General features: G+C 34.1%; 1 protein-coding gene across 1 annotated transcript in view; it reads right to left on the bottom strand.

The window, feature by feature from the left end:
* Nucleotides 1-1,571: 1,571 nt before the first annotated feature.
* Nucleotides 1,572-12,185, bottom strand: part of LOC306861940 (trimeric intracellular cation channel type B-like) — a 20,893-nt gene continuing 10,279 nt past the window's right edge. Inside the window, exons 4-7 of the mRNA XM_079404445.1 lie at nucleotides 9,511-9,695; nucleotides 9,050-9,137; nucleotides 6,853-6,970; nucleotides 1,572-4,136 (exon numbers count right to left, since the gene is read on the bottom strand). Coding sequence (XP_079260571.1) covers nucleotides 3,933-4,136; nucleotides 6,853-6,970; nucleotides 9,050-9,137; nucleotides 9,511-9,695 — 595 coding nt within the window. The 3' untranslated portion in view covers nucleotides 1,572-3,932. The remainder of the gene's footprint in view (nucleotides 4,137-6,852; nucleotides 6,971-9,049; nucleotides 9,138-9,510; nucleotides 9,696-12,185) is intronic.

Below are 12,185 nucleotides of genomic sequence, written 5' to 3'. Positions count from 1 at the left end.
AGATCTGGAGGGACGGACAGACACACAGAATGAGAGAAATGAAAGAGAGGATCCAGAGGAAGAGCGGCGCTTCAGTCGATTGGGGTCACTGATGGTATATCTGATGTTATTCTGTCCCTGTTTCCCTCTTCAATCTCTGACGGTGATGTAACACACACTCATCCGGCGCTCTCATCATCAGCACTAATGCAGTTTGAGAATACACTCGCAACTGGACAGATATTACAGCGAGAAATCAACATTCAGCCTCACGTCGCTCCAAACCCATGCTTCTGAGGAACATCTTGGACACAGAGGAGGAAAGCGGCATTAATGTTATCATAAAGCATCATGACACTAATCCATATGATCATCTGAAATCACATGATGCTTTATGCGAGAAACAAATTGAAATGATCTTCCTGCATTTCAGCGTTTGAATCGAATTCTAAAAATAAAGGTTCTTTGATGTCCACGAACCTTATGGTTGCATGAAGGTAAATTGGTAACACTTTATTTTAAGGTGTCTTTGTTACACGTTTCATGTACTTACTATTATAATAACAATAAATTATGCCTAATTAGTACATGCAAGTAACCCTAAACTAAACCCTAACCATAGAGTAAGTACATGTAGTTACTCTTTACTTTAATGTATAATTACACCGTAGCAAGGACACTTCAATTCAAGTGTAACCGGTACAAGAAAGCCTTTCTGCAAACATCATTGCAAGACTAATTTAAGGAATAAATTGAAGGGAACAGTTTGCCACAATATAATGTACATTTTTGTATCATGCACTTCAGCGTTCAAATCAAATATAACGCTACATATTCTTAAATTTAAATGTTCTTTATTTGAATTGATGGATTCATGAAGAACGTTTAACATCCACGGAACCTTTATGATGCATAAAAGCTCATTTATTATGAAATAGGGTTCTTTAAAAAATAACAAATAGATGTCTTTTTGAAGAGCTGTTCACTGAAATGGTTCTTCTATGGCTTTTGGAATATAAACTGCCATAGAAGAACCATGCTTTTTACCATCTCTTTCTTACCTTTTTATCATCTGAAGAACCTTCTTTTGCCACAAAGAATGTGAAGATGTTTCAGATGTTAAAAGTTCTTTATGGAATCATTTAGAGAAAGAGGTTCTTCTATGGCATCGTGAAGCGCCTTTATTTTTAAGAGTGCAAAATCTATTTCTCTGACTTCAGAAGAGCTGGAATAACAGATGACTTGTGTGCTATGAGATGTTGTGTGGAACCGAAAAAACGTTCTTCAAAATACCTTCTTCATGTTCCACAGAAGAAAGAAAGTCATTAGGGTTTGAAGGACATGATTGTAACGTTTGTGTAAAAGGATTGAAGCATAAGCAGTGAACGGTGGATGTAGTCGGTGCTGCTGTACAGATGGAGCTGCTCTGATTTGTTCTGCTTCTGTGTCGTCTTTGTCTGCAGCGCAGGAGAACACAAAGAAGGAGGGTCCGGGTGGCCGTTTGGAACAGCTGAGGGTGTGTGTGTGTGTGTGTGTGAGCTCCCTTTGTGTGCGTCTGCCTTTGTTTGGGACGTACCACTCGGTGTCACCAATCGGCTGCGGCTCCACTGAGAGCGAGGCGGGCCCTCACAGGACCCTCAAACACACAGCGGGACCCCTAGTGGACATCACATGATGCTGCAGCTCGGCTTCATTCAGAACACACACACACACACACACACAAGTCAATGCGATGACATCACTAAAACAACAATATACTGCATACTCATGTCTTTAAGACGAGACACAACAGGCAAAACATGTTTTCTTGCACTGGTCAGTTTTCAGATTTTGAACTATTTGGATTTTTTCTGCGTGTTTTTTTTTTTTTCAGACTAGTGGAGAAAAAAATTGATCTGTAGATTTCAATTCCAATCTATACCTTTAATGATGTTTTTCTCTTACATACACCAAACTTTACAGTTTTATTCCTATCTGTATTCTGAAGGTTTGTGGCCCTGGAGCACAAAACCAGTCAAAAGGGTCAGTTTTTCGAAAAGCTGAATAATCTTTCCATTGATGTATGGTTTGTTAGGAGAGGACAATATTAGAAAATCTGGAATCTGAGGGAGCAAAAAAATCTAAATATTGAGAAAATCTCCTTTAAAGTTGTTCAAATGAAGTTCTTAGCAATGCATATTACTAATCAGAAATGAAGTTTTGATAAATAGGAAATTCATGGAACATGGCCTTTATGACTGCTTTTGTGCTGCAGGGACATATATGTCATTCACACTGATTTATACAGCATTTTACTCCTAAAAACATGGTGTTTATTTTCTTTGTCTGTTGACAGTATTTTCTCATTTATGGAGTGACAATAACTCTCTCTGCAAAAACCTATAAACTAATATGACAATAAAATCAAACAAGAATTTTAAACCTGGCTTTATGCAGTGTTCAGATTCATGTGCTTGAAATGTATGCAAATGAGTGCATATTTGATTAGATAATGCCCCATTTCACATTCAAACATTTTAGAAAACTTGTTATACCTTTTTTTTTTTTTGCAATTCTTAATGTAATCAATCATCTATGAACTAATACATTTTTTTAAAAGTACAACTTCTTATCTTGCAATTCTGAGGTAAAAAGTCAAATTTTTTATGTACTTTTTTTTATGTACTTATGTACAACTCCAAATTTACAATTCACTGAATAAAAAAGAAAGAATGCAATTGCACAATCCTGACTCTTTCTTTTTCCCTCAAGAATTGCACGTTTATATCCTGTATTTTTTTATATAGGCCACTCAGAGTTGCAAGAAAATACCAATTTTATTTATGCTTTTTTTATATCACGTGTCAGAGACCAGTTTCCATAATGAACTGGTAAAGTATGGTGTTTTGCCTTAAAAAGCATGTAAAACTGTGTGCAGTGTGCAATGATAAATTAAACAGTTATAATCTCAGAAATAAATATGGTTATTTTAATCTAATTTTGTGCAAAAAAATAAATAAAATCAAATGATATGTCAATAAGATGAGAAAATGAATCTTAAAACATCTTGCAGACACAGTATGATTAGTGTGTTATTATTAGCGTTCATGATGACATCACAAAGGAAATTTCCCGCGCTCTCTGTCAGAATGCTGTTGGCACGGCAACAGCAGCGCACACACATTCTTGGCAGTTAATTCCCGCCACGGGCCGTTTGAAATCATTGATGATATTTAGGCGGGAATAATTGAGATGTTGATTGCTCTTCACAGCAGTAAATGAGATTATGGCTCATTAACAAACCTAAAGCATGATTATGAAAATCTCTTCCTGCTGTACATAAATCATCCATAATCCATAATAGCTCTTCCTCCAGTGAACAAGTGTTCTGGTCTGAATCAGGAGAGAAATCTGCACAGATCCAGCAGCGTTTACAAGACAAAACAGCTCTAAACTAATATGTGGCTGATTCTGATGAGAGAGACAACAGCAGATGCACTTTCTCAATGGAGGAAGAGTTATTATGAATTATGGACTCGTCTTAATGCTGGATGTGTTTCATCTTTAGTCTTCTCCAGATGTTAACTGATGGACTGGAGTGGTGTGGATTATTGTGATGTTTTTATCAGCTGTTTGGACTCTCATTCTGACGGCACCCATTCACCTCCATTGCTGAGACACTGATGCAGAGACACAACAAACTAAAGACAGCAAGTGAATTATATTCAATCATTCCAGCATTCAAAACTTCTTACAGTAAAACAGGTTTCTGCACTCATAAATGCATTATAAATATTATTAAAATATATTATCCTCACCATTACAGGATAGAAAAGAATAGAATTCTCTGTGAATCAAGTAAATATGTACACATCAGATATCAAGATAAAAAGAGCATCTGTGTTTTAAAACATCATCAGCAGGAAACGAGTAGAAAAGGTTCACAAACTAGAAGTAAATAAAACCGTCAGGACTCAGTCCGTCTTTTTGGTGTCTTCTGCGTCTTTGGGGTTGGTTTGGTCCGGGTTGTCGGAAGCCGATCCGTTGGGTTTGTTGCAGCTCGGGGTCGAGTCGGTCAGAGGTGAAAAGGTCAAAGGTCGAACAAACAGAGTCTTGTAGAGCAGAGACTCCACCGATGAAAACGGATACGACGATGAACCCAACAACATCATCCGCGTCTGAAACAACACAGACCACTGGGTAAACAGAACAACAACTAAAGAACATCTGAGGAATACCTGTACTTTTAGTCTTTTAGCAGACGCTTTTATCCAAATGAGGACAAGAAGCAATCAAAACCAACAAAACAGCAGGTCTCAGTTACACTAGCGCAGTTTTTTTATTTGATTATATAATAAATAAAAGGAAAACAGATAGAATAGAGCAAGCTAGTGTTAGACACCTTTTTCTGCCTTTTGTTAATTGTATAATAAATAAAAAGAAAATAAATAGATAGAATACAAAAAGAATAGAGATACACTGCAAAAAAATGATTTTCTTAGCATTTTTGTTTTGTTTTCGAGTATAAATATCTAAAAATTCTTGAATCAAGATGCATGTACTTGACAAGTAAAATGACTTAAGATATTATGTCTTGAAAAAATAAAAATAAAAAAATACGACAAATCAATATTTTGTTCATTTTTGCTTAAAACAAGAAAACATTTTGCCAGTGGGGCAAGAAAAATATTATTGTTTAGCCTTAGAATTAATATTTTTCGTACCCCGTTGGCAGATATTTTTGCTTGCTTTTAGCAAAAATGAACAAAATATTGATTTTTTTTTTTTTTAGGCTTAATATCTTACATCATTTTACTTGTCAGGTAAATGCATCTTGATTCAAAGATGTTTAGATATTTATACTAGAAAACAAGAATATGTTTTGTAGTGTAGTGTTAGTTTAATAAAAACAAGCAGTTAGTAAATGAATAGAGTGCAAGTCTAAAAGTAATGCATCTTGATTTAAGGAGGTTTAGCTGTTTGTGCTGGAAAACAAGACACAAATGCATTTTTTTGCAGTTTATGCAACATTTAATGCCATGAGTTTATGAACTTAAGACACTGATTTGAGGCCTTTTAATCGGTGGAAGTATATGCAGTATATATGAAGTAAGACTGTTTAAGACCAAAAATAAAACTATGAGAGTCAAAGATGAACATGCATCTGAAAGGACAGTGAAATCCTCAGCCATACTAATGATTAAAACAGAGAGCGGAAGGAGAGAAGCGCTTGTCTTGAGACTGCAAAGGTCAAAGGGCACGAGCGAGAGATATGACTGAAGAACTCCAGATTTACCGTCAGTCTCGCTCAAGAACTTCACTCTTTTTAAAGCAGAATGATGCAATCACATGGAAATGATGCAAAAAGAGCGAGAGCCGTGTAAGAGTGTAAAGCGGCGTGGATCACACTGAAGGGCAGAAGAGGATCGAGAGAGACGAGAGCAACACCACTCACTGTGATGAGCTCTAGCAGCTCGTTCGTGAAATTCAAATGAATGCAAGCAGACGTCTGTCCAACTCAAACAACACACTCCGGTCAATCAAACGCTGTCTTTGCCTTGTTTTTAGTCGTGAAACCACAGCTAATATTCGTTTAGCAGTAAATAAACACACAGAACATGAACTATAATAGAGTTGCACTGTACACTGACAATCATTTTTATTGTTAAACTAGTCATGTGACCTCGTTACACTGCGTGTTTACTTCAGTGAGTGGCGCTCTCTAATAAATGCAGTTATTTTGTATTTATAATTAAACTAACACAATAAAAACATAACATAATAAAAAACACGATTTTTGAAAAAAAACAAAAAATCTGTTTTTGCAAATAAACTCTTCATATATATATAAATACTGTATATATATGATTATGTATATATATATATATATATAGTCTGATTATTTTATTATCACTCCTTATGTCTGTTTAACTGTGTATTTTGTTTGTAAATAAAATGGAGAACTATAAAATTGGTATATAAAAAGTTTATTACCATTTTTATTAATTTGCCAAGTGTAGCTCTGGGTATTCATGCATTTCCAAATAAACCAGATCATAAGTGTTGTTTTTTTTAGATATATATTGTTTATACATAATTATTATTACACACACAAACAACCTTATTTATAATAATATATTTATTACACATATATAGATGTGTGTATGAGTAATAAATATATTATTATATATTATTAGAAATAAGACCGTGGTTCTAAATACAATGCACAAAAAATACATAATATTAATATTTTTTAATAATATTTACTAATGTGACCCTGGAGCACAAAACCAGTCATAAGGGTCAATTTTCGAAATTGAGATTTCTGCATCATCTAAAGCTGAATAAATAATCTTTCCATTGATGTATGGTTTGTTATGATAGGACAATATTTGTCTGAGATGCAACTATTAGAAAATCTGGAATCTGAGGGAGCAAAAAAATCTAAATATTGAGAAAATCACCTTTAAAGTTGTTCAAATGAAGTTCTTAGCAATGCATATTACTAATCAAAAAATAAGTTTTGATATATTTACGGTAGGAAATTTACAAAATATCTTGATGGAACATGATCTTAATATCCTAATGATTTTTGTCATAAAAGAGAAATGTATAATTTTGATCCATACAATGTATTGTTGTCTATTGCTACAGATATACCTGTGTTACTCATGACTGCTTTTGTGCTGCAGGGACACAGATGATATTAATAAATTAAAAATTTTGTTTTTACCACTTCCCGAAGCATAACAACTATAAAATGCATAATTATAAAATTGCAATATAAATCAAATGTATTATTTTTTACTATTTTGACAAATACAGATCTAGATATTTATGTATTTTCATATAAACCCAGATTAGGAGTTTGGTTTGAGTGTCTCACACACAGACCTTGTTGGTGACGATGAAGAGCGTGTAGATGAAGATCAGCTGATGCGTCTGAATCGGGAGAAAGCTGCACTGCTGGAGAGAGAACAGAACGGATCCCAGCAGCGTCACCTTGGTCGGGCTACACACACACACACACACACACACACACACAAACACACAGGTCAAAGGTAAATATAACAGCTCTGACTCTACACTGTAAAACAGACAAATAACACACGACTGAGAAGCACATTCTATAGAAATGTGTTGAGTTTAACATCACTCTGCAACATAAAGCTTCTAATATTACTTTAGTGGAAGAGTTGTATAGTGTGATTATTGCCATTCACTGGAAACGTGTTTATCATTTGTTTGAATACATTTAACTCTCACAATAATTGCTGTTTTCCATTTCTAATGGATTTTAAGAGCCACTTTTTCAACTAATAAATTCAAAATAATAAAAAATACAAAATATTTTAATCAATTATTAATAATTATTTTTTACATAAAATAAATTCAAAAATTAAACTTCAGGTTTTAGCTTTTGTGGGCTGAAATGTGTTTAATTTACAGTGTTTATTGAACATTTATTGATCATATTACTGTTGCCAGATATAAGCAATAGGGTCATGTGTTACAGTAAAATGCCTTATTTTTTTATATTCATACAATTACTGCATAATTTAAGGCATAATTTGTACCATAACTGATTCTGCATGTTGAATTATTTGCTGATCAAAATAATGCATTGATCTGCACAAGCGATTAGTGTTTTATTTCCCATCAGATGCTCAGAAATACAATCAAGAGGCGTCAGACGGAGAAAAATCAGAGGCTCGTCTCCACGAAAGCGACTCTTTCTCTTCTGCGTTCTTCCACACGAAACCCTTTCAAATGACACTCGCACAAAAACCATGACAACAAGTGTCTCCAAGACACGAGAGAGGAAATCAATACAGAAGCCAATTATTCTACCTGCGGCATTCTGGGAGCAAACGCTATTATTCTGAGAGAAAGAGACTCCAGGCAGCAGACACACAGATTCAGCTTCTGCAAACACTGCCGTCACATCTGGACAAGAACAGCTCGTCTGTGATGCTTTCATCTCATTCATGAGTTCAGATGAGCTAATTAACACACCGAACGCCCTCAAACATGAGCATTTGGTCTCATAGATGTCTTTTAGACACTGAGAATATCACTCAAAATATCTGATGAAGAACAGCGACAGTAGAGAGGAGAAAAGATCCTGCAGCATTTCAAACACAGATCTGATGAAATGATGTTCAGACATTCAGAAACAAATGCTGCTGTCTGAGAGATTTCATATGTTCAGTTTTCATTTGAATTTTAGAAAGAAAAAAAATCTAAAACTTTAACTTAAATTGTCAAAGCAACATCTTTTATTTTCATTGAGTTTAACTTGATTAAATTAAGCAAAGCTAAAACTGAAATAAAAATGCTTTTAAGAAAAAAAATATTTTTCAAATCCAAAATTATAAATGTCATTATTTAATAAAAAATATATATACACAAATAAATAAATATATATATATATATAAGTTTTCGTTTTTATAAGAAAATATACAGACATAAAATAAATAAATAAAATCAATCAAAAACAAAATTTACTAAACTAATTTTTATTATTTTTTTGATTTTCTTCAATAGTTCTGTACTTTTTTTTACATTTTTTTAATGGAAACAAATGTGTAAAATATACATATTTTAAAAAAATGATAACAAAAGTTACTAAAACTATAATTTTTATTAGTTTTATGATTTTTTTAACAAATATCTATATTCTTTTAATAACTTTCACTTTTAGTTTTAGTTATTTCAGTCAAATAAATATAAATAGATATATAAAACAGAATAAATAAATAGCTTCTTTTTTATGTCTATATAGTTTTAATTAATTTTTAATTCAGTTTTAGTTCATTTGCTACATTTAGTACAAGTTAAACTAAATGAAATTAAAAAATGTTTCCTTGGCAACTAGCGGAAATGAAAGGTATTAAATAAAAGGAATTTATTTCAGTTAATGTTTATTTTAGTTCAAGCAACAACAATGTTTTTAATTGTTTTAGTTAGCTATATGGTACTTTATTTTATGTATTATTATGAGGTGAAATATGACCTAAATGTGGTGTTCCATGACTTCAGTTTCAGAACTGATCTTGTGTCATATATCTGGAATATTTAAGACTCTTACTATGACATCTTCAGGAGTTCGTTGGTTTCGGGTTTCCAGACGCCTCGAACCAGCTGCTCAAAGTTACTCAAGAGTCCTCCGCCGGCTCCTGCAGACACACAATCACATCTGGAGATCAGAGATAGCATTGGACATCCATAATAACTCCATCCATAACTCTCAGGATGATGCATGCGTCGCTCGCTGATGTGTTTTGGCTCTTAAACTTTTATTATTTCAGCGGCGATTGTAATTACAGTCACCTCGACCTCTTGATATTTCAAACCTTTTCTGGCTGTAATTGAAGGACAGCGGGGTGAAATGCATCATGGGTTTTAATAATGAGTGTGATGAAATTCTGAAAAATAGCCTTGAGCTTTTAAACACGGAAATGTCAAGCCAAGAATACTGTCACATCCTGCTCGATATCTGACTGGAAAAACGAACGTAGATGGATGAGTGTAATTAGAATCACGCCGTACCTTTAGCCCAGCCCACCGCGATCATCACAAACAGACCGTCTCTGTACTTCCTTCCTGCTTGTGTGACTCCGCCCAGAACCTTCCAGGAACGGGTCACTTCCTTCATCGCTGTCAAGACCAGACGCACGGGCAAGACAGACGACAGCGAGTACACGGCATCCAGAGGACAATAAAACACCAGATACCTGCGCACACACACACACACACACACACACACACACCTCTATCATATCTGTGCAATACATATTAGTTTCTAATAATCTCTCAAAAACACGTCCAGTTCAAACATCACTGTAAACGAGAAATATGGGCTAAATGTCATTTCAATAATGTCTCAATCAGTGCTATTTTACAACAAGTAACAAAAGTGGTTCCTTTTCCACAAAACAGTGACAAAAAGTAACACAAGTAACAATGCATTACTTTCCATAAAAAGTAACTAAGAAACACAAATAGTTACTTTATTATGGAGCAACGCAATATTAATCATTTTAAATGTAACGTTTACCCAACACTGGCACACACACACACACACACACACACACACACACATTTATTTTTTAATAACTTTCACTTTTAGTTTTAGTTATTTCAGTCAACTGAAACTCAAGTGAAAATAAACATAAATAGATTATAAATAAATAGATTTCTATTTAAATTTTAGTTCATTTTGTACAAGTTAAACTAAATGAGATTAAGAAATGTTTCCTTGACAAAAAATAAGTTAAATAAAAATTTTTTTTAATATATAATTTATTTCAGTTAATGTTTATTTTTAGTAACTTAAATGGTTTTTTTATTATTATTATTATTTTAGTGAGCTATAACAACCCAAGCACAACATTTGATGGTACTTTATTTTTTATTATTATTGTGAGCTGAAATATGACTTGGATGTGGTGTAAACACAAAGTAACAAAAGTGGTTACATTTTCACAAAACACTCACAAACAGTAACACAATGCATTATTTTCCATAAAAAGCAATTAACACAATTAGTTTTTCATGGAGTAACACAATATTATAATCCATTACTTTTAAAAGTAATTTTCCCCAACACTGGCGCACGCACACACACGCACACACACACACACACACACACTCAAAACAGACACACACACACAAACACACACACACACACACACACACACACACACACAAAACAGACACACAAAACAGACACACACACGCACACACACACACACACACACACAAAACAGACACACAAAACAGACACACACACGCACACACACACACACACACAAAACAGACACACAAAACAGACACACACACGCACACACACACACACACACACACTCAAAACAGACACACACACACACACACACTCATGTGTCAGTCCACTGCTAATTGCTTAATTGCCCATCTCTGTCCCTCAAAGAAGCAGAAAGTGCTCGTTTAAATATCCATTAGCATAATTTGTGCTGTTGGCTATTAATTATGGTAAGCGCTCATCCTGTGAATGATGATTTCTTTCTGAAATGTCAGAGACCCACTGAAAGATGGACAAAAACAACTTTCAAATGCATTCCAGTGTAAGACCTTTTCCTTCACAGTGCTGCTGATTTGCTTTAAAATATATTAAATTATTCTATTATACGCAGTTTCTATGAGTGAACTGATTTATTCATGACTTTCCAGGCCTGTTTTTAATATTTCCTGGTAATTGGCAGTTTTTAATGGCAGTGGATTACATTGCTTCACCAGCAGAAAACCGTCAGCTAAATATTACCTATTATAACGAACAATACTACACTCACAAAAAATAACATTATTACCACTAAAACAAATCCCCATGTATATGACTAAAGCATTTAGTACCATAGTATGCATTAAATTATCATGGTTTTGTCATCTGATATTATGATTGTACCACTGTAGTGTTTTTGTAAACAAATGAATAACCTAAAACAAACGATGAAGTCAGCAGTTGCTTAGTAAAACTTGGTTATTTCCATGCGTGTGCATATTAACTTCAGGCCTTTAGATGGCGTCGTCACATCATGAACACAGAGAGAGAGCCTCAGTCAGTGTTTAAGAGTGATTCTGAGATCTTTAGTTTAGTTCAGAGGACTAGTCACATCCTGACAGCGATCAACATTCAACATGAGTGTGAGAGATTTCACAAACACACACACACACACACACACACACACACAGCCTACAAACAGCTGCATTTAACAATTAAACAGTGAATGGTGAAAAGAACTTACATACACCTTGCAGAATCTGCAAAATGTTATTTTACCAAAATAAAAGGGATCATACAAAATGAGGACAACTGAGGGACTCATGTGCAACTATCAAAGAAGCTTCAAACGCTCACTGATGCTCCAGAAGGAAATGAAAACATGCATTAAGAGCTTTTTAAGAAACTTTTGAACAGAATGAAAATGTGTACCTTTTTCTTATTTTGCCTAAACATAATATTTTTTTTTTTATTTAATACTGCCTTTAGAAGCAACAGAAGATACTTGCATGTTTCCCAGAAGACAAAATGAGCGAAATTCACCCTGATCTTCAAATTTAAAAAGTCTTAATGCATGGTTTTTCCTTCTGGAGCATCAGTGAGTGTTTGAACCTTCTGTAATAGTTGAGTATGAGTCCCTCAGTTGTCCTCAGTGTGAAAAGATAGATTTCAAAATCACACAGTAACT

Source organism: Barbus barbus, assembly GCF_936440315.1.
Source record: "Barbus barbus genome assembly, chromosome: 43".
In the NCBI taxonomy this organism is placed as follows: Eukaryota; Metazoa; Chordata; class Actinopteri; order Cypriniformes; family Cyprinidae; genus Barbus; species Barbus barbus.
This window is presented reverse-complemented; position numbering and strand designations above follow the sequence as displayed.